The 22188-nt window shown below is 40.6% G+C and overlaps 1 protein-coding gene across 2 annotated transcripts in view; it reads right to left on the bottom strand.

Moving 5' to 3' along the window:
• Positions 1-1526: 1526 nt before the first annotated feature.
• Positions 1527-22188, bottom strand: part of SMG1 (SMG1 nonsense mediated mRNA decay associated PI3K related kinase) — a 75347-nt gene continuing 54685 nt past the window's right edge. For both annotated transcript variants that reach the window (XM_044433855.1, XM_044433856.1), the window contains exons 43-62: positions 21758-22006; positions 21292-21510; positions 20793-20983; positions 18305-18477; positions 17644-17923; positions 16833-17105; positions 16365-16599; positions 14140-14363; positions 12798-12948; positions 12524-12713; positions 11062-11531; positions 10529-10666; positions 9952-10104; positions 8041-8220; positions 7460-7687; positions 6526-6737; positions 5994-6100; positions 4858-5037; positions 4622-4728; positions 1527-3956 (exon numbers count right to left, since the gene is read on the bottom strand). In XM_044433855.1, coding sequence (XP_044289790.1) covers positions 3879-3956; positions 4622-4728; positions 4858-5037; positions 5994-6100; positions 6526-6737; positions 7460-7687; positions 8041-8220; positions 9952-10104; positions 10529-10666; positions 11062-11531; positions 12524-12713; positions 12798-12948; positions 14140-14363; positions 16365-16599; positions 16833-17105; positions 17644-17923; positions 18305-18477; positions 20793-20983; positions 21292-21510; positions 21758-22006 — 4038 coding nt within the window. In that variant the 3' untranslated portion in view covers positions 1527-3878. The remainder of the gene's footprint in view (positions 3957-4621; positions 4729-4857; positions 5038-5993; positions 6101-6525; positions 6738-7459; positions 7688-8040; positions 8221-9951; positions 10105-10528; positions 10667-11061; positions 11532-12523; positions 12714-12797; positions 12949-14139; positions 14364-16364; positions 16600-16832; positions 17106-17643; positions 17924-18304; positions 18478-20792; positions 20984-21291; positions 21511-21757; positions 22007-22188) is intronic.

Below are 22188 nucleotides of genomic sequence, written 5' to 3'. Positions count from 1 at the left end.
TGGGCTATAACCCTAATGAAGATATAAAGGCTGCCCAAGTAGGAAAGCCCTTAATGTTTACGGGACAGAGCACCTTCTGCCGTACCCCAGTAAAGGTCAGTAATACTGGTTTTTCCCCAGCAAGTAACTTTTCTGAGGTTATATCCAACGCAGGGAAATGCTGGGTACTCGAGATTTGGGGGCTAGGCCTGCAGGACACAAATTCGCATAGAGAGTATGTGTTCATTTAGCTTTTCTTCTGTGTGGAAGTTAGCCATGGCTACTACGATTTGTTTACAGATGGCAAAGCCAGCCAATTTCTTATCCAAGTCACATCAAATGAAATAAATGAGGGTACCATCCTAAAACAAGGTTAGGCAGAAAAAAGCAGCAACAAGCCATGGGTTCTGGAGTGGGTGCAAAGCCACCCCTACCATGCACCCACTCTGCCTGGTCTGGGTGATACTGTAAGCCAACAAAAAAATGTGATGCACGCTTGGTATGCAGAGAGCAGAGAAAAGATGCCATTTTGGTCCGTTTCCCTGCCCGCAATCCCCACCCAGGTCTTTTATTTAATGAGCTGCTTTGGAGAGAGCACCCGTCCGGTGAAGATTCTATAAGAAAATAAAGTGTTCGGCACTCGGGTCATGGTGCAAGGTCAATAGACACGTCAGGAGAAAAGCGCCTGGGGAGGGTCAGAGCCTCGGCCATGCATTAGTCTTGCGTCTCCCTGCAACAAGAAAGATGTGCGATCTGCCAAGTGTACAAAACAAGGCCACTCTGAAGAATGTTGCAACCACAATGTGCCTGATAAAGGATTCTCAACCTTATTGTGTAACTTAACAGACCCGTGACTAATTGTGCTCACTCATACTTGCACTGCAAGGGGAGGGGGACCGAAAACATCACAAGGGAGGGAAGTCTAGTGATACCTACTGACAAGAAGCAAATGTCTACAGCCTAGATAGACCTGTGTCGAGTTGGTTTTGCCAAAGCCCATGCGCCCCAAATTAGGTACAGGATGTTGCCCTGTTTATTTTCCCTTTGAAATGCATCCAACTATGCTTTTTAAATGTTTAATCACCCACTAGAATGATGGTTTGGACAGAGAGCCCCCCTTCCCCTGCCCTCAGTTTCACTTGTGTTTCCCGTTTCTAGCAATCCACTCATAGCTGTGACATCATTAACCTGCTCTGCTTTCCATTTAGCCTACATACTAGATGGAACTACACACTACATTCTTCCTTCAGAATGGTAAAGTATGCAAAATGCAAACTAGAAATCTAAATTTAGATTCAAAAAGATATTGAGGTGTCTTGAATGTCCAGTTACAATTGTGCATCCCACATTCATAAGGATTGTGGGCAGTGTACCTGGACAAAAATGCTTTCAGCCTTCAACTTTTATTCCCTGGATGAAGCAATGACGTTTCCAAAATATAGTGAAGTTACGTATGTTTGATACAGAGATTACAGATCAAATTCTTGAAAGATCTAACAGTCTTAATGTTAAAGTAAAGCAAATGAATGTCATACAAAGAATGTAAGTACATTTTTAAATCTTTATTACATTATGCAGTTAAGATCCCATCTCCATACACTTTTCATTTCTGGACAGAAGTATAATAATACATGAATTGCAGGTGTACCCTGCCTGCTCCATCCCCAACTTCTGATAAATAAAACATGTAAGCTTTTTAATCCCAATTGTATCTGGATGTAGACTGCTCATCAAGGATGTTTCATATAGGAATTGAAACAAAAGCATAGTCAAGTTTTGTCAGCTGAATTTCACTTGTGTCTTTTTCTTACTCTTGCAATATATAGCAAAGGGTTTGAGAGTACTGGACTGGAATGCATTAACTCACCAACCTTAGTAAATGTATAGGTAGTGCCAAGTAATCAGAATGAAAGATTATGAGCTAGGTCTCTGTAGAAGATCAACAGCATCAACTCCCCCCCTTTATCAGATATTCTGAGGAAACCATGTTTTTCCACATTATAAAACACTGGAATAATTCCTTGTGCTGGGCCTTGACTTATATTTGATAGCTGTGCCTCTAAACAAAGGCTTAAACCTTTTCTTAGACATGCTGTCTGTATTAAAGAGTAAATAACTTACTGTTTCAGCGTGTGTGTGTGTGTTTAAATTCTCAAAAGAGAGGAAAAAGCATAGGATGGGAATCCTGATTTGTCCTCATTTAATGGCTTTTATAACTAATGCATTAAATTCACACATAGATGCAGGGTGGGGAAAGAGGGGAGCTTTTAGCGCCAAAAGTTCAATCTGGATCTTTAAATTCAAGTGATGTTAATTCTAATAACAACAGCAAAAAGGTCAGTTGTATTTTGCATGAGTCTGGAAAGAGCCTGTTACTTCCTTGGCCAAAGCTAAAACAAGCTTATAAGTTACTCATTTTATTTATTTTAGCTTAACAGGCAAGTAAAACACTGAAGACATATGGAATCCAACTGGTTTAAAGTGCCATTTTAATAGCAACTTCTCTCACACCCACCATTCAAAAGTGCAAGGTAGATTTAGGAAAACCTGCTGAGAAATTCACTATGAATGCATTACTGAATACCATCTATTGGAAGTCATATGGAAAAGTAACTCCACACAGATCTTTATACAATTTCACTTGAACAAAGCAAAAACCAGAAAAATCTATTTTAGCTTTATATGCATTTTTAAATCCCCAGACTGAACAGAAATGCTATACATTTACAAGCGTAAAATCAAAATTTGCAGTGAATCAAACAGCATAAAACTATCTCCACTAGAACTTCACTTTATTGATTTTCTGTCATCAACAATTGTAAAAGTCTACTTAGGATACTGTAATCATGTTTTTGTAAAAGGTAAAGATTACATTGGAGTAGCTACATTTACAAAAGAAACTACAGCAAATCACAATAGAATGAGCTTTGGAGGAAAAGGATGGAATTACAAAAAGGAGCATACACTGCAAAGCAGAGGGAAGTGCACATGAAATCAAATGCCTGTTAAGAGTCATTACTTTGAAATGCACAGTGAATCTGGGGGACTGTACATGATAGAATCACAAAAATCACTTTTAAAACAAAAAACCCATCTGCATTTGATCACCCAACTTAAAAATTAGTTGCTTACATGTTCAGCATTCCCTGTGCTTTTGCAAATTTGGTTTGCCAAAAAATATATTAATTTGACTGAACAGTGAAATACAAGGATTGAAATAAAAATGTACTGGAAATATACCTATGCTACAAGAAAAAACCAGAAGTGGGAAAGAACAAACAAAAAAGACAAAGGCTCTCTCTTCTTAGAGGGTTCTTCCAACATGGCTGATGTACAGCTCTGCATTTCAGTCCATTTCTGAAGTTCATCTTATGTAGCATTTTTTTTTTAAATTTTGCACTAACTGGTCAACTCAACCAGTGCTGTTGCCAAGCAACAAGAGTGACTCAAGAAACTCAATCTCTCAAATCTTCCTTTGCTGCCATTTCTTCACGGCCCCCTTTTTTGGGTCCGGTATTTCCTGGATTGTCCACAGGGTCAGGTGGAACTGGGATGCAAATCGCTCTGCGGTCTGTGGCATCCCCAATTTCCTTCCTGCAACTATTTCCCCCCGACACGTTTGCAGTTCTTCTGTTGCAGAAAGACAGCCGTGTTGCTCAGGCGGTGAGCCTTCACCCTTGACCCTGGGGGGTTCCAGGCCAGTGTGTTTTGCGTATCCCTGAGTGCAGCTACTCTGCAGGACTCACTTTCCCAGTGCACCGAGATGGCCTAGGTTTCCTCACATTAAGCCCCAGAAAGGCATCACCACCGACCGTGGTGCTGCTATGGATGCCTGAGGCCGAGTTGATTCTGCTGGATGTCTGACCTTGCTGAACCAGACTGACCTGCTATCTTTCTGTTCATACCCAGGCTGTCCAACCTTCATACAGCTGAGCCAAGTTATCTAGATTAGTTGCTTCCTTAATCACATAGTCAACCTATGGAATTCAATTTGAAAAGAAGTTAGCGCTTTAGGTTATTTTCCCACAGAGAAGTTTTAAGACCAGCTTTGTCAGAACAAACCTGTCATTGTTACTTTGCAAAAGCTTACATTAAAAAGGAATGGTTTTACAGGTAATGTTTGCAGAAGTATTTAATTCAGTTACATCACAGTGGCTTGGATCAGAGCTAATAAACCATTCTTGTTCCCTTAACGAGCTGGCGTGAGCCTCAGCCTTGCACATGCATCAAAGAAGGTTTAAATCTGTCCTGCCCATTTCTAATTATTCAAACACTGCATTTTTATGTTTATATGTAAACCAGGCCAGAGGGTCTCCTAAGAAATAAATTCTCAGCCAAGGCTCACTTCAAGCCAGAAGCCAGCTTCATCATTGTTCTGAAGGTTGGAGGGTGCCAATCATTTGCATACCACAGAGTGAACCTGGAACCTCCATACCTGGTTACTTTCAAGTGGCATAAGCCAAGCAGATCAATGCAGAAAAGCGGCAACAGGGTCACATTACCCCGAGGGAAAGGCTTAAAGAAGGAACTTGTTTATTCCTATAAACTTTGCCCACTGATCATCACCACACAAGGCTGAAATGGCACCATTATCTTAGTTTGAGAGATCTCAAGAAGGAGGTGTTTTTGCTCAATGAGTTACCTGTTCAGCAACAGACATTCTCCTGTTGGGATCCAAGTCCCGGCCCTCCAACTTGGCTTTGACACGTTTCCACACACTTACTGCATACGAATTCCGCTCCTGCACAGCTTTTAAAAAAGAAAACATATATTCCAAATCTATTCCAAGTCTATTTGATCCACATTAGGTTAAACTGATCAACTGTATTCTGCTCACTGTAGAATAGAATATTCCAGATAATTTAATGTCCTACTTACCTTTTCCTGTTTTAGGGTCCCTGATGGCCTTTTTAGGGCTAGAGACAACACTCTTTCCAGTTCCTGTAACTGCTCCTGGAGGCGTATCTGCTGACGGTGCAAGGTTTTTCTGAATTAGCTTTCTTGTATTCTGCGACATAACCTCTGGCTGAGTTTTCTGCACCGTATTGCTACGGACCGCTATCAAAATATAATTTCAATAAGGTAATGCTGAAAATGCCATAAAAATAAATTGAAATCACTTTTCCTCATATAAGCAAAGAGAAGGAGGTCTGAAATGCACACTCAATGTGCTACAACTGAACAAACATCCAAAAGTGAAAGGCACAGGTAAGAAAGAAGATCACTTTGGCTACAGGTGGTTAAGATCCATGCGTTACACTTTCCAAGCTTGCTTTTGTTTAGACTAAACGTAGGAAATAAATATTCTATTATTTTCTTCTCTGAGTAACCTTACTGGGGCATCTCCAAAGAACCCATTTCCCACCTCTGGGACTGCAGTGGTCTGGGGAAATAGGGAGTCCTGTTCTTGCACTCACCAGACCAGAAGAATCCTACTAAAGTCCTGTGATTCCCATTTAAGATATATTTGGATGTACAAGCTGACTGAAGCTGCCATGAGTCATGATACTGCACTCAGATCTAGCAGGCTAGACCCAACCTCACTCAGGCATGAAGCTCACCAAGTAATCAAGGGTCAGTCTGGTGCACCCTATAAAAGGGGCAGGGGGAACCACATACAGGACCCTACCCAAGTTAGGGAAAGGTCAGGATATAAATGCAACAAATAATATATATCCAATCTACATGAACTGCTGATATTCACCTCAACAAGCTGCAATGTTTGACCTCCACTAGTCTGACCCCTGATCATCTCTTACCAATGAACTGACAATTTCTTAAGCACAATCAAAATTGCATAACATGGTTACATGGAGAAGTTTGAATTTGGTTTAAAAACTTGGTTTGCTAGTTAACAGAGGATATACACAATATTTTGTATCACGCACAGACTGAGTGCATAATTACTTAGTAGTAATGTTTTGTAACCTGAACAGGGCAACACAGGCTTAGAACTTAAAATAAGCTAGCTTACATTCACAGAAATAAAAGGTTCAACATATTCCATACTTCACCTGCAGCAAATGTTGGCTGGCATGTAGCGGCAGAAGTTGGACTTGAACATTCATTGGGTGTATCCGTGATTAAGGGTGATGCAAAACTCACTAGATTATTGTAGACACTAAGAAAAATAAGGAAATTGATAATTAAGACAAGTGTTAGCACTGGAAACTAAAAAAAAAGAACTGTATGAAAACATCAGATTGTTCAAAAATTTGGACTCATTTTGAGAAATTGGTAGGAACCCAATTCTAGGCAGAGAGAAAAATCCTACAGTTCCCAGCAATCCACAGTCAGCATGGACAGAATTGTATTTTAAGGCTGTTTTATTGTACATCTCAATCCAATGTGATGCAAATTCTTGCAACCAAGATATCTTGGAATAGTTCTTTTAGACTGCTGGCACTCCAAATACTTGCCATAAAAAGAGCCAAATAAAAATTGTACTCTGGATTCTGTCAGATTTTGGGCCTCTATTAACTAGAATATCTTCACTGAAGAAAGTTGTCTTTGTTTCTAGTAACACTGCAATGGATGTTTCCTTACCTTTGACTTTGAGTTCTCAGTTCTTTCAAGGTAGGAGTAATTTCCTGCAGCATTTCAATATGTTCCTGACTGCGGACCTGACCCATAGCCTGAACTAATGTAAACAGAACTGTTTGAATATTGTCTTGCCATAATTTATATTCACCCAAGAACTGTCTAACACTATTCTCATAGGGAACATCTTCACCATCTGCCAGAGCTGCTTCTTCATCCTGTAATAGAGTAACATTCATTATGGCTTCTCTCCTAGAAGTAGTTGACAAAGCGCAAAAACAATATTTCTTAAAGGGACCAGAGTTACTAGAACCTGCTCAGGTCCCTCGCTTTCCCTTCCCTAGCCCAGCTCTTGTGGAACGGAGAACCAAATGAACAGCAGCACAAGTGTTGTTGCTGTCTTTATCTCCTGCAATGCAGTGAGAGAGTTAGGATGTCTGTCATTTTATATACTGCTGGGACACAGAAGCCCCACCCCTGGAAACAGTCTGGGCCTCACTCCCTCAGATCTACTTCTCCTGGCTGCTACATGTGATACTCCCCCTGGCTTCTTGTAGACAGCCTTATAACAGAGTTTGTGTAGCAGATTATTCTGGATTTATCTATCATTAGTGGATCCCTGTAAATATTGTAGGATTTGCTCCAAAATACATTAACTGCATTGTGGTTGAAACTTATAGAGCACTAGTTCTAGCTTCTTTTATAGCAGGCTTGGCATTAACTACATGTGGATATTAGCACAGCAAACAAAGGTATTTAACATTGTGCAAACAACTTTGTGCACCTGTGCAGTCCTGAGAAGTTCAACAATCCATTCTTAAATTCAAAATGCTCCAGATAGCCACAAAGCTTATAAAAGCCAACAGTAGTCCAACTGTATGTCTGTCTCCCCACAGATATTCTGTCATGAACTAATAACCAAATAAACGTAAGTTACAACCTTAGCCATGGCTTTCAACAGGTGTTTGACATCCCCAAGTTGTCTGTTGTGTCCAGTGAGTATAGTTTTAATGCTATCAACCAGATTCTGAATAGTTTCACACACAGTTTCTATTTGCTGCTCTTTCTCTGTTTGTATGGTTCTCTGGGTGGCCGTGTCCTGTGTCAGTTGCTTGTGAGCTATGATGAGCCATTCTGATGTACCAATGGGATGATCAAGATTGGTGCCCTAAAGCGAAGGAAGTTTTCAAGCAGCAGTCAAACTATGTAAACTCATCTGTAAGTCAGACCTATTTAGTTATCCCACTCATCCACAAATCAAGTAGCTTTAGTTATCATCTGTCCGCATAACCCCTCTCAAGAGTTTTTCTGAATGTAAGAAAGACCCCCCCCTCGCCCCCAAAGACACCCGAACTTCTGGGAAGAACATTGCAAACAAAAACGAAGTACACTCAAATGCATCTCACAAACAATTCCAAACCTAGTTGAAATCTGAAATAAGCCTACTATGTCTTGATTGTTATATGTAAAATGAACTCTCTTTTTCCTCCTCCCACTTCCATTTTTTGTTTTTACACTTACCACCCTGTGAAGTAAACGAAGCTCTAACTCAGAAACTGAGCTGTTAAACTGTGATGCAAATGAACACATTTGTTGGCAGCGTTTGACAAGTTCAAACAAGGCAGCATCCAGGTTTAAGGCTTCTGCTGTTCTGGTACGTAAACTTTCAAAATGAATGATGTTGCTACAGAGGAAAGTAACCTGCCAGACAAGAGAATGAGTGAAAAGGTTCAGATAATCACACCAAACTTGGTTTATGCGCTGAACGCTGCCTATTAAAATCTAGTTCTAACACATCACATCACGGTTATCTGGAGCATGTACTCAGCAAGGTGTTTTGCCAAATTTTTGCTCCATGATGACCAAAGTAATGTTTCTGAGAGTTGCAGCACATTGCAGCTGGTAAAAGTTTGGCCGGAATCCTGACTCCGTTTTTGCCTTACACAATTTAAATTTAGGTTTTAAGCTAACCTCTGTAATTTGCATATTACAATAATAGGTTGAGAGAAATTATAAGAACTACTATAATCTTTGGAGCTTCAGAAGTGCCAAGTACATTTTAATCAGTATTTGTTTGAAAAGATTAAGTTTTACCATCTTCCCCAGTCAGATGTAACAGAATTTGAACCCATTCTCCATTCATTCACAACCCACTCCAGTCCTTTCTGCATAATCTGCTAAATGGCATGAGATTAACATTCAAAGTATATCAAAATACAAGCCAGAGGCAAGAATTAGTGGGTGTATATTCCAGGGATTTTCAAGGTGTTATGACAGGGCATCCCCCACCTCCCTCCAGTAGCAAAGCCTGAGCTATTTCTGAATTACACTTCCAGAATGGTTGATTAGTCTCCTGTAGTCCAAGGCTGTTGGCTATGTACTCGAAAGGCATTATGATATGTACAAATCTAAATCTACCTCTGCAGATGGGAATAGCAATATCCAACTTGATTTCTATTATTAGGGCCTGATTTGAATTTGTAAGATTCAAATAACTTAAAAAAAAAGCAAAAACGATGCAAAACTGGGACAACTACAGTGCTAATGTTGCTATCTAAGAGGCAACCCACCTCTCTGGATGAGTATGCTTTAGGTAACAATCACAACATTACTAAGAGGCTGCCTGATACCACATGCGACGATTTGTCCTCCTACTCTGACCATCAGTAGCTATTCTGTAAGGGTCTTCCGCACTCCCCGCTACCCCAGGTCCATTTATCTGGCTGTAACTAAACTGACTGAACTGATCTAGAATCTTCTATGAACATGATATATCTATTACTCAAAAGGTGAAACTAGACCACAAAATAAAATCAGAGACACATCACTGTGCTAATGTTATTAAAAAGATATGGTTAAACTATAACTCCAAGCTGCATCACATTGATACTGAGTACTGGGAAAATCAGAAGCAATGAGTTGGGTGATCGTTCGTTGTGTATTGGTTTCATCTGTGACCATGACGTTATGCAATTTGTGATGTTTTGTCTGTATACCTATAATAAACTATAAATACATTTATAATTCCATTTGAAAGACGTTATGCAATTTGTGATGTTTTGTCTGTATACCTATAATAAACTATAAATACATTTATAATTCCATTTGAAACTACACAAGCAAAAGAACTGGATCTGGACACAACTCCTACATGGAGTTTGACCATATGCCAGTGGCACCATGCAAATACTAAAGCAGCCCCATATATTCGGGTAGCTTTTAAGTATTCTCTCAAAAAGAACCTGCAGCTCCTCAGATATGGCAAATATCATTTTAAGTCCAATATACCTAATAAAATTTCTTATGTGCTGCTTTTATCACTGCAATACATTCACTGAATTGACTGTATATAACTTCTTGCTAGATACTGGATTGCCTAAATGTGTTATTGGACATCAGCAGAAGCTCATCACATCTGATTGTCTTTAGTACCTGGTTGGCTCTTTGACTTTCTTTAAGGACCAGATTTCTTCTTTCAGCAATTGTGGCATCGAAATCTTGAAGAACTGGTGCTAATGCTGGATTAGCACCTCCAGCCCATTTCAAACGCTGCTCAATACTCGCTTCAAGTGCTGCCAGCTTCTCCTAAGTAAGCAAAATGAAAAGCAAAGGAATTAAATCTTGCTTTTTTGTTTATACCTGGGGCCTTGGACACAGTGATCTTTTCATTATGCTGAAGAAGCAACAAGCTGGGAAAACCTCCACTACACTCCCACTGCAAAAATTCAAAAGCAACCAGCAACACCACAAGACAGGGAGTAGTTTTCAGCATGATGACCAGCAGCAGCTTGGTGACTGAACATGGACAGCTGCGCAGGTTTAAATTCAGTTGTTAAAAGTGGGAAAATGTTGCGAGTTGTCAAAAGTAAGACTTACAAAAGCTGTTATCACTGCAATTTCAATATATGGTGGGAGGCTGAGGATCAGTGCTCCTCCACTGATGGACTAGCTACGTAGCTTAGGCGTGCTTTAGCACTCGAGGATTTCTATCGCGATTGAAGAAAATTACCTGAACTGCTGCAATAGAAGCTTCGATCTGGCCAAGAGTATGAAGCTTCTTTTTCATACTGGCTAAAATTGCAGAGCGAGGTGGAGGAGTAACTGTCATGGCTTGGGGGCGGCTGATGAGAAGATCTTCATGCTGCCACTTTTGAAAAAGTTAGTTCAGGGTTAGTAATACAGAAAGAATGAACAGACTGAGAGGTTCCATGAATAATAGCCACAAGCTTCAAGATAAACAGGTTTTCATACAACAATTCTACCAATGACTGCTAACAATTGCAGAAGAATAAATAGCTAACATAAAAGACACTGAATATTCTAATATAAGGGAGCCAGGTACTGACGGTTAGCTTAAGCCTGTCTCTTATTTTGTAATGTGAAAAGACAGCCCTCTTTTCTGCTCCACAGTTTGAGAACCTAAGGTATAAAATAAAATTATTTCTCAATAAAAATACTGTCAATTAAAATTTCAAGAAGCAATTTCATCTCATAACTCAGGTGTGCCTCATGGACAATTAATTTATTGTGCAGCTAACATACCTGGAACATAGCAATGTGTAGCTGCACTCTCTGAAGGCTTGTCTTGCAGGAAGAGATGCTGGTCTCAAGTCTCCGCACCAGGTCATGCTTCTTCCACGCAGTATCATAGGAACTGGCCAACACTGTCGCTCTGTTCATAATCAGCTGTGAATATTTGCCAATTTGGATATTGTGTTCTACTGCTTTCTTACACAAGTCATCCACTGAAACTTTGCTTTCAGCCCCAAAATCTTTCGCCTCTACTTGTGCAATTATATCCACACCCAGAGCACTAATAAAACTGCACAGTGTAAGTCCCAGAGCTTGATTTGGAAGGCCAATCAAAAGCTGACGGACAAAATCAGCAGTGAAAGCTTTTATAGGTTTGGCCATTTGGTCTTCACTAAAGCAAGAGTTCCTATACAGGGTTTTCATATTGACTATTGGCACTGGTCCATTCACAGTATTTTGATCTTCAACTGAACTTGCACCTTTAAGAGAAAAGAGAGATTACACAGACTTAGAACAAGTATACTTGGGTGGTGGGGTGGGGTGGGGTGGGGCGGGGCGGGGGAAATTCCTGATGCGAGTTGCCACTCTGAAATCTTAGACTCTGCAGATCTGACATCATTCCAAGCACACTTTCTGAGAGGGAAATGGGTCAGGCCCATGCCACTATGGCATCGTGATGAACCCCATTTCACAGCTTAGTACATGCAAACACGTCCACGTGTGCATCCGCAGGTGTAGCCAGCTTCACAAAATGGGCAACATGTCACTGGGATGATTGGTACATCCCTTCATTCTGTTCCTTTACTTCAGGGAGGCACAACTATACCACAGAGCAAAATGGCGCCACATATGGAAAGCAATGAGTAAATCATTTATGTTCAAGAACATCTGAAATGCACTCCTAGCGTGACAGGTTCTTTCCTGAGGAGAAATTCAATTTGGAAACAGACAACTAGTTGGTTTTGTTCTCTTCCAGGCTACACCAAAGTGATGAAATAATCAGTACACTCAGGATATATAGAACAGAGAAGGTATAGAAGTACAGGGTCTATCTGAAGATGACTCTGTTGAGGTTGCCATGGGGGCTTTTTTTCTTTTTTCTTTTTTGGTAAAAGGTGGGGTATAAATAAAATAAATCATTTGCTGTTTACAAAGGAAGTGGTATGTGCCGTCACAAGAACAAATTCACTCCACTTGCTGTTTTGGTCTTCTACATTTTTAGCTGACAGTTTTCATAACAGCAAAACACAGATATTAACTGTGGTCATTCCGAGCAGAGCAGTAGCATCCATGCACCCCAATAAGGGACGGCAATCCCGCTATTAGAAGTCAATGCATCACAGTTTTAAACCTTGTCAACATGGCAGGTCATAAGGTAGAGTCTGAAAATCAAAATTCTTCTCAACCTAAGCTTTATTGTAATTTATTCCCACTGGATGAGAAATAATATTTAAGGGATTTAAATATTTACCTGAAAGGGTTTTAGAAAAAGTACCACAGAGTCTGAAAAATTCCTTTATTGTCTGCAGCCTTTTCAAAAAGAAAATCTCTTCTAAAACTTGCCGGTTGTTATCATCATCAAAAAAGTTAGCTTGGGTGCTACGGGCTTCCCTGATTATGTCAATCTTGCGCCATGCAACAGGGATCTCCATCTTATTTAGCTGAAGGAAAATTAAGCAAAAGATTAGGTGGCTTTCCTTCTGCTTGTTTCATTTAAAGAATTAGCTCTAGCAGTAAGCCCATACCTTTTCAACTAATAAGCCAAATGCTGTTTCCACCTGTGCAAACATTCCATCAAATGCAACCAACAGCATCTGGCCTGCTGACATTTTAGGTGTTTCATCAACTGAGCCATTTCTTGGCTGAATCAGCTCACCGTACTGGGCATGAAGCATCCTAAAGATAAAAAGCAAAAATTTAGTTGAAACTGTTTAAGCTTTTCCAAAACCTAAAGACAGACGAAGAAGTAGGGGCTACCACTGGATTCATGAAATCTGAGTTCACTATTATTTACAGAGCAATCCTATGGCTGCTAGGTCGTGCCGAGACAATCAGAGGGTATTTTGGATTCCAAGCTATGAGGTCAGAAAATCACTCACCCTTATAGCTGGAGATCTGTGCTCAGATTCTCCACCCGCTGCAGCTTGGGTGCTACGGGATGCAGCTGGCATCTAACCATGGTAATAAGAGCAAACTCAGAGCAGGACTTCTGGGAGTATTTAGGAAGAGGGAGAGCGGACTGGCACCATGTTATGACTTATCCTGGTGGCACCATTGCCTCTTTCCCTCTCATTCCGCAGCACCACATTTAGATACTTTGCAGAGTGAGAAGAGTGCAGAGCAAACCTTTAACTCTGCATTTCTTGGGCTCTGGACAGAATGCCTGCAATCTACCAAACAGTTACAGGCATCCCTGATTAACCTTGCATACATTTGTACATGAATAAGTTCAAAGCTCATATGCGGGGAAGAGAATTGCCAGCTAGAGAGAGATCTAGGATGATGAAATCTACACAAGGTAGCAGCTTCAAATGACCAAAAATGGAACTGCAAAAGAAAGTTCTTTCACTCAAAGGAGCATCCATTCTCATCCCCTTTTTAGATGCTACAACCACTGTCTTCAAACGCCATCTTATTTGCTCCTCTGAATTCTTATTTCACACCACACACTGAATCCAACTGATAGTATTTATCATTTTAATGGCATTTTAGTGAAGATTTATAATGTGGATCCTTTTCAGTCTAACTTCCAAAGTATTTTTTGGAACTTGGAAAGGCTGCACCAGGAACCGGACCAGCACACTCCTGTTTTTGCTGCTAGACCTTCCCCCTTTTTCTAATACCACTGACTTTGACAGCCACCTGGGTCTACTGTTCTGTGGTTCTTGTCCTACCTGTACGGCAGGTTTCCGAAGGTTGTGCTAGACTATTTAAGCCCTTGGAATTTGATCTATATGAAGTCCCACCCAGTTTCAACTTGTCCACATCTTTCGCATTTACATAAAACTGCTCTCCCATCAGTAAAAAAATGCTTCATCTTGTTGCAGCCAACTCAATGTAAAGTGAAAGCAAGAACTGGATATTTACCTTGCAACATCAATGTAGTGAGCATGTGTTTCTTCTTCAAGCCCCATGGCTGCATTTCTTAAGTAAGCTTGAAGAGACTCAACCAGAGTTTGTAAAGGAACATCAGTAATTTGTTCAATGAGGTTATCCAGTTCATTAAGCATACTTTCCAAGGTGTATTCTCCTTTCATTAAGCACCTAAGCGCTTCTGGAAAAATAATCTGGCGGAAATTTGAGTTGAGTTCCTGTTAGAAGAACAAATGTACGTAAGCATCAAAACAGAAAACAGCAAGTAGCCAACTGGTAACTGTGCCACTGTTCTTCAAAGACTAGAATGCTGCTATTTAGTAAAAAGAAAACTAAGCAACATAATGAATGCTGCTTCATTTTAGAAAGAATTGCTCAAAACAAGCATTGTTTGCTATTATATAGGACTTGCCCCAAGGTACATACCCAAACATACACTCATTCATTGCTAATGAAATTGATGTGAGAAAACAACAATGCCACCCAACCCATAAAATGAATAGTGACTTATTCAAAATAAAGTTAGTATGGAGATAAAAGGTTATTCTATCATATGGTACAAGACAGAGAAATTATTTTGAGATGTGAAAAATAGCTCAACATATTTTTATGGTAGAGCTTACTGGCTGAAGAGAAACATGCTTCAGATGTGGACCTCCTATGTAAATATTTTCATTTTAACTTTTGTAGAATGTCTATATACAAAAAACCCTTCAACATACAATACCATTAAACCGTAACTTACTAAAAACAAGGAGGCATGCCCAAGTGCTGGGATATGTTAACCTCACCCTTGTAAAAACTTGCTTGGGCTTTTGAAACTAAGAGGAGGGCTTTAAGTGTTTGCTTCCTTAGCAGATATTTCAACAGCTCAATCTGCTTCTGGCTACAAACACAGAAGGGTCTGAAAATGTGCTCTAAAATGGTAAATGCCATAGCGGGCTGTCCAAATGTCACAGCAAAGTTAATATGCCAACTATATTTGTACAGTAACTCAAGAACTCAGGAAACAAACATATGCACTATATATACCAGCACATAAAGTGACTCATGTATATTTATTTATTTATTCGTTCATTTATTTGATTTATATCCTGCCTTTTTCCTACAAAGGGCTCAAGGCAGCTTACATCATTCTCCTCCTCCACCTTATCCCCACAACAACAACCCTGTGAGGTAGGTTGAGTTGAGAGTCTGTGACTGGCCCAAAGTCACCCAGTTGGTTCCATGGCTGAGCGGGGACTAGAACCCAGATCGTCTGAGTCCCAGTCCCATGCCCTTAACCGCTACACCACACTGGCTCTCAGCGTATATGACAAGGTCAATATTTTGGGCTGTTTTTTCTGGTCTTTGTCATATGTTGAGTGTGTAAGACAACCCTCAATTTTTGCTTTGCTATTGTTTCAATAGCAACCCTTAGTTTGAAGGGACTCTTATATGCTGGTATGTATGGATATTTGTTAGCCAGAAGCTTCTAGACTTCTGTGACATCACGTTATCCTATTCTAGCTTATATTCACATTCTTTCTCTGATTTGGAGGCTGCCTGCAGCCCGCAAGGGGGCTGGCTGGGGTTGGTCAGGGAGGACGGTCGGCGGCAGAGGGCCAGGCGAAAGGGAGGAGTCCTGCACGGACAGCAAGGCAACACAGGATGAGCTCCTCCAGTACCAGTAAGAAGGTTTTTTAAAAATTATTATTAATAAAAACAAGGTTGTAAATACAATTGTCTCTTTCTAAAAACGATGAATATGATATAAGGATGTATAGGACAACCCCCCAATTTTTGTCTCGCTATTTATGGTTTCAAGGGTCATCTTATATGCCATATACGTATATGTGGTATGTTACAATACACCTACATCGCCAAGGCCACCCATTGCACGAAGAGGAAGACTACATCCGCCATGCCTTTTAAATTGCAAGGGAATGAATTCTGTTCCACGAACAATTATTTCACTAGTTCTGACTCTGGAATAAAGTTTAGTAAACCAGAAGAAGGCTTTTCCACTGAACACTCTGCCTTAATGAAGTGTTGAGCCCTAGGAGTGCAATCCTGAGAGTGTTTACTCAGAAGTCAGTCCTGTGATTTGAATGGTTCTTACTCCCAGGTAAGTGCAGGAACAGGAAAAACTTAGTGATTTCAGGCAATTTATCAGCTCCCACTCACAAGGGGGTTGTTCATTAACATGCACTGTTAAACAGGTAGTGTAAGCATTTCACCTGAAGTGAGATGTAAACTCCATTAGCTAGGTGAATAGCTTCTGAGGCTTCAGCTGGGTTAGGAGTATCTAAATCCTGCGGGACCAGATGACACTGTTTCAGTAACTGCACAAGACATGTAACATTCCCACTCATGCTACACAGCTCTTCCAAAAACCAAGCTCCATCTCTTGAGGTGAGGTCTACCAGCTGTTCTCCAGCACTAGATGCAGCACCTTCCATCATAAGGTTACGCCTAAATGAAGAAGTTAGTTTGTCAATCAAAAGAGGAAATGTGTTCAAAAGTTTACCTTTTAAAACTCATTAAGACAATTAAAATAGTATGCTAAATTTCTCGATTCAACATTTTTATGAACTATGGTAATAAGCAAAAATGATACTTAAGAAATCCTTTGGAAATTGCTTTGCTGAAGGAATGGAAAAATAAAAATAAGCCACCATCAGTGCCAAATTTCACAAAGGTCTTACCTGGTAAGAGTGCACAGAGCAGAGATGATAACGCTGGCTAGGCTCAGTGAACCCTCTTCTCCATTTTCATGGAGAAAGACCTTGATGCAACGTTCAATTTCTTTTAACTGTTCTTCACACACCGGAACAGTGACAGCTTCTTGCTTCAATCGTTCCACTTGTCGGATAAGCCTGCTGTTTATATCTGCTGCGTATCGTTGCAAAGTCATTTCTGTAGTTGTTATGAACTGGCACACAGCTGGAGGGGGCTGAGGAGCGTACTGATGTTCATACCTGAGAAACAATAGGATTATGACCATCGCATGCATACCCTGCCACATTTTTTCTATAACCTAAGGTCAGGGCCAATTGGGGTGGGCAACTTCAACCCCAACACACACACACATGCACACCCACACCCTCTCCTTCAGGTGCCCAAGACAGGGCGGATGATGTTGATGATGATTTGAAAATGGGGTCCCAAACTGCAACAGAGTATCAAAAGGGTCCAAATTAGCTTGCAGACATAGTAATTTTAACCTTTTGAGCATTCCGTAGCAGCTTCAGACACAATTTTCTTTGTAAGTTTTAAAACTGTTTTGGGCCCTCCTGAATTTTGGGACGTCGGACTGGGAGGGTCCCAACTGGGGGCCAAGTGGTCCATTCCTGGACATTACCCAGCCCTACTATAGTATCAAGGATACAGCAGAAACGAAATATAATGAAGCCGTAAATAGTGCTATTGCTACTGGAATGAAGGCACAGGGGCACGTAAGTTACTTGTATGCCATGCTGACACAGTCTCCCTCTGTAGGTTCGGTGGAAAACTTACTTCCGGTAAAGATCCTGACAACGGTCTATGGTCATGTTAACAATGAGTTCGTCCATCCAGGTCTTCCACTGCTCAACACGATGCTTCTGAAACACTGTTTTGGGGTACTGAAGGGCTACAGTGGCGTAGTTGTGCAGCTGCTCGAGACAGCCACGCAAGACGGATCGCCTCTGCTGCAGGAAAGCGCTGACTTCTCCTTCGAGCTGCTCACACTGACTGATCAAATGAGCCTGGCCAGCGTTCTGAAGGAAGGCAGTTGCAGGTACGTAGCTTGGAGGACCTTTAAGGGAGCATCAAGAGGGACAGACCGTGTTCAGAGCTGCATACTTTGCTAAAGAAACTTCCAGAAGCTTTTCCTGGAGCTACCAAGAACCGTGCACGCAGTACAGTCACTGCCTGCTTCCTATAAAGCAGCATCGAATGCATCCCACAATCACTGGCAAAGCACCAGAATCACTGAGGTGGGCCTACAAGCAGCTGCCTACAACAGAACAATCCATCCCAATATGTTTTGGCATTAAAGCCCAAGCTCCACAGGGTATGGTGCCCATTGGAAGTGGTTTGGTACTGGCCACACTGCTCTGCCTTAAAGCAAAGCCGACACAGGGTTGGGGGGTGGGGGGGGGGGGAACGGGGGGACACATGCTGATTTGTTTCGTACCAAGATCCATTTGAGTACTAATTTCCTGGAGGAGACTTGCAAGTTGAGTGGCTTCCAAATTATTGAAAGCAGCTTGATAATGAGATATCCACTGCTCAAATTCATTCAGTTTCACCTGGATGGCTTCCTGCACAGCTCTTTGCTGAGACTGCAGCTGAGTGTGTTCAGAATACCTGCATTGAAAAGAGTTTTGAGCTTTTAAGGATATGCTATTCAACTTGGATTTCTAGAGGATCATTAATTTGGAAGTTCAGAACATAAGTTAACATACAATGTTCTTCATATATGAATGCATCCAGAGCTGCAGAAATGCACTGTGAGCCAAGCAGCCAGGATTCTTAACAAGTTTTGCTAGCTTAAATAGTTTATACCCTTGAATTTGAAATGCACTGTTATCTGTTCTTGTTATCACATACATACCTTTTGCTAGTCTTAATTAAAGAACTATTTAATCTGTTATAAGGTGCTACATGTCTGTTTAAAACATTTAAGAGTGAAATCCTATAGCTGTTTAGACAACCTCCCCCAACAACTGGCTGGCTGGGGAATGCTGTGAGTTGCAATGGGGGACGGGGCCCTTTCTAAACACGCACAGGATTCCATTGCAAATTATCTTACTACCATGACCAGAAAGGATTACTAATTGGCTCAGATTACTACACTATGATGCCATCACCCTGATCAAGCTGTCCTGGTAAGCAAATGCGCCCAGTGCAAGCAACACAGGAAGTTGCTTTAGACTAGTTAACACTATTGGTTCAAGCATAAGGCCATTTCACTGGAGACCAAGGCCAAGACCATCCACATTACTGTATTCCCAATCACTATGTATAGGTGTGAAAGCTGGACCGTGGTAAAAGCGGACAAGAAGAAAATGGATGCATTCACGGCATGGTGCTGGGGGAGAGCTCTGTGAATATCCTGGACTAACAAAGACAAGCTCATGGGTGCTAGATCAAAGCAAGCCAGAGCTTCCCCTGGAAGCAAAAGAGACAATTAAAACGCTTCGTTTTGGAATGAGCTCCCCAAAGAGGCGCACCTGGCGCTTACTTGGTATTCTTCTTAGTACCAAGTAAAAACCTTTTTATTTTCCTAGTATTTTAAGTTTACCATTTCAACTTTGTTTTTATATATTCCATTTTGTTCTATTCCACTGCGATTCTGAACTATAGCAACCGCAATACCTATTATGATTTGTTTTTAAAAAAATAATTTGTATGTGTTTAACTTTCAATTTTAACTGTTGTTAACTGCCCGGAGAGCTTAGGCTAGTGGAGGAAAACCACTGTTCTATGCACCCATCATGAGAAGGCAAGACTCACTGGAGAACAGGAAGCCACCGCCTAGAGTTTACAAGAGCTGAGCAAGGCTGTGAAGGACAGAACATTTAGAGACAACTTGACTGCATACAGCAACAAAGACTACTTGTCCATCTAACACAGTACTGTCTCCAACTACTGGCAGCTCTCTGGGGTCTCAGGCCCATCATGTCTTACTAGCCACAGGTCACTTGACCTTTCTAATGGGAAAGGCTTGGGATTGCACTGAGACCTTCTGTGTGCAAACTATCTGCCCCACATACTACAGTTCAGGGTCCCTCCTCAAGAGGCTGCTGCCTTATTTTTCTCATCCTACAAAACAAATCCTACAGATCATAGCCTAGGTGTAGCAAAAGGCTAAAAATCACTGTATTAGGAAGTTCTAAAGGCAATGCTAATGAGAACTCAGCCTGAACTGAAAAATTCCAAGCAATTAATCTTTTTTGCTTAGAGGCCTGAAGAGATGCTAGTTTTCTGTGCAATTTGTCTCAAGTTAGCCTAACGTCACTGCTCAATAATTGATACATTTCCAGAAGAGAAGATTCTTATTTTTTATTGCACATAGTGACATTTCTCCTCCTCCTCCTCCTCCTCCTCCCTTAAAACAGTGGATATTACTTGATTGCTTGAATATGATGTGAAGCATTAAATCACCAGTTCATCAGCAGACTTAACTTTGAGCTCAGCTAAACTCAATAGTGTTGAATGGAGAGTTTTTAAAATATGGAAACAAATTTCCAGGATTATAGTTCAGAAACAAGATATTTAATTCCACTAGCAAGTCTAAAATTAGTTTGTTAATATCTAGATAAGTCTGAAAAGCCATAAGGTCCTAAATTAGGATGTAAGAGTACTAATATTTATGTCAGATTAATCTAAAGCAACCAGCCCAACTTACAGTATCCAACTTCCAATTTCCATAGCTTCTACAACATAAAACATGACCTTTGCTCTTCTAAAATCTTGGCGTGGTTCATTGGTACAGACTGCAAAGAGGAGTTTCAAATACTTCTTGATGATGATGAATGTGTCAGAGAAGACTTGAACACTCTTTTATTATTTTTAACATTTTAAGACCCAAATCCAGGCCTGGCAAATGCATATATGTGAGACAATAGAGTATTTTGATAAATCATTAAAATAAAGCAATAAAAAGCAAGATGCCATACCGGTGCTGCAGTGTGTGAGATGGGTGTTCCACCCCTTCTGCTCCTTCCAAATATTCACTCTCTTCTAGTAATTTGGCTTGCAATTTTTCAACATCTGTCAACTGTTCTTGCAAATTTAAATACTCCCCCAAACTGCAATCCAGTTTAGGAAGTACAGCCAGCATTTCATCTCTATTCTTAAACCAGTTGACCTGTAAAATAAATATCATATTAGTAAAGTAGATTAAGCACTGAAAATAACAAGGATCTCTGGTCTATGTTTTCCAAGACTGCAGGATAAAGTAATCTTTATAATGCCTTTTGGTCAAACAACAAACTGAAATACCCTTGTTTCCTTCCCTCTAACTGCAGAACAAGTTAGAGATATCAGAGTATAGATTGTCTCGGTGGAAAGGAAATACTCTAATCTGAAACTATTTATAATGACTGTTGGCCACACCATTTACACATTACCTTAAATTGAACATTATTTAAAATATTTTGAAATGATGGAGCGTACCTTTATTTCAGCTACACGAGAAGAGAAGAGGCTACGTGTGATGTCTCTTTCCATCTCCCTCTTACTTTGCTTGTTTTCAGCTTGCTGCCCGCCTCCGCCATACACTGCCCCAGCAAATCCCGCTTCCCCCCCTGCAGTCCAGTCCACAAGCGGGTCATAAACAAAAGCTTCAAGTAATGTTAGCAGGGTTTCTCTTCCTCGTCGCATAATGTGCAGAACCTGTTTTTAAAACATATGAACTATATTGTGGGCAACCATATTAACAGTAATTACACACAATGCCTTAACAGACACACATCCATAGTTACGGTAGCTAAAAATGCTGCCCAAATCTAAAAGGTGTACGGTACAAGAGCCAGGTCTTTCCAGACAGGGCATCACACAAAGATAACACCAGTAGTGAAAAGCAAAAACCAAGACTCACAGGTACTCAAGTCCTCTTTAACCACCAAAACCCATGGCCTACCTGTTCGCAAGAAAGCCTGAAAACCCCTTCTACTCCTGTCACTCCAAACGCTGTTTCAATATTTTGTGTCATCCGGAATGGAACTTTCTCTGGCACGCGAAGACTTTTCCCCTTTTCAAAGCACACATTATAATCTATGTGAACAACTTCTCCAGTAGTCATATCTATGAGCACATTATCAAGATGTCTGTCTCCGAGACCGATTATGTAGCCAACCATTGACATAACTGCAGTGGATCTTGCATAAGACTTGAAGAGGGGAAAAAAGGGGATTATTTGTTACAAATTTGCTTTCTATCCTCTTAAAATAAGCAAATTCTAAATATAAAACTACTTGAAAAGTAATGATGCACCAACTTCCTATGATCCACATGTTTCTATACATACAGGAATACCAGTTAAGTATACAGAGGGGGACAGCAGCTGGAGAG

The sequence above is a fragment of the Varanus komodoensis genome, unplaced genomic scaffold (assembly GCF_004798865.1).
Source record: "Varanus komodoensis strain SLA01 unplaced genomic scaffold, ASM479886v1 scaffold26, whole genome shotgun sequence".
Taxonomy (NCBI): Eukaryota; Metazoa; Chordata; class Lepidosauria; order Squamata; family Varanidae; genus Varanus; species Varanus komodoensis.
This window is presented reverse-complemented; position numbering and strand designations above follow the sequence as displayed.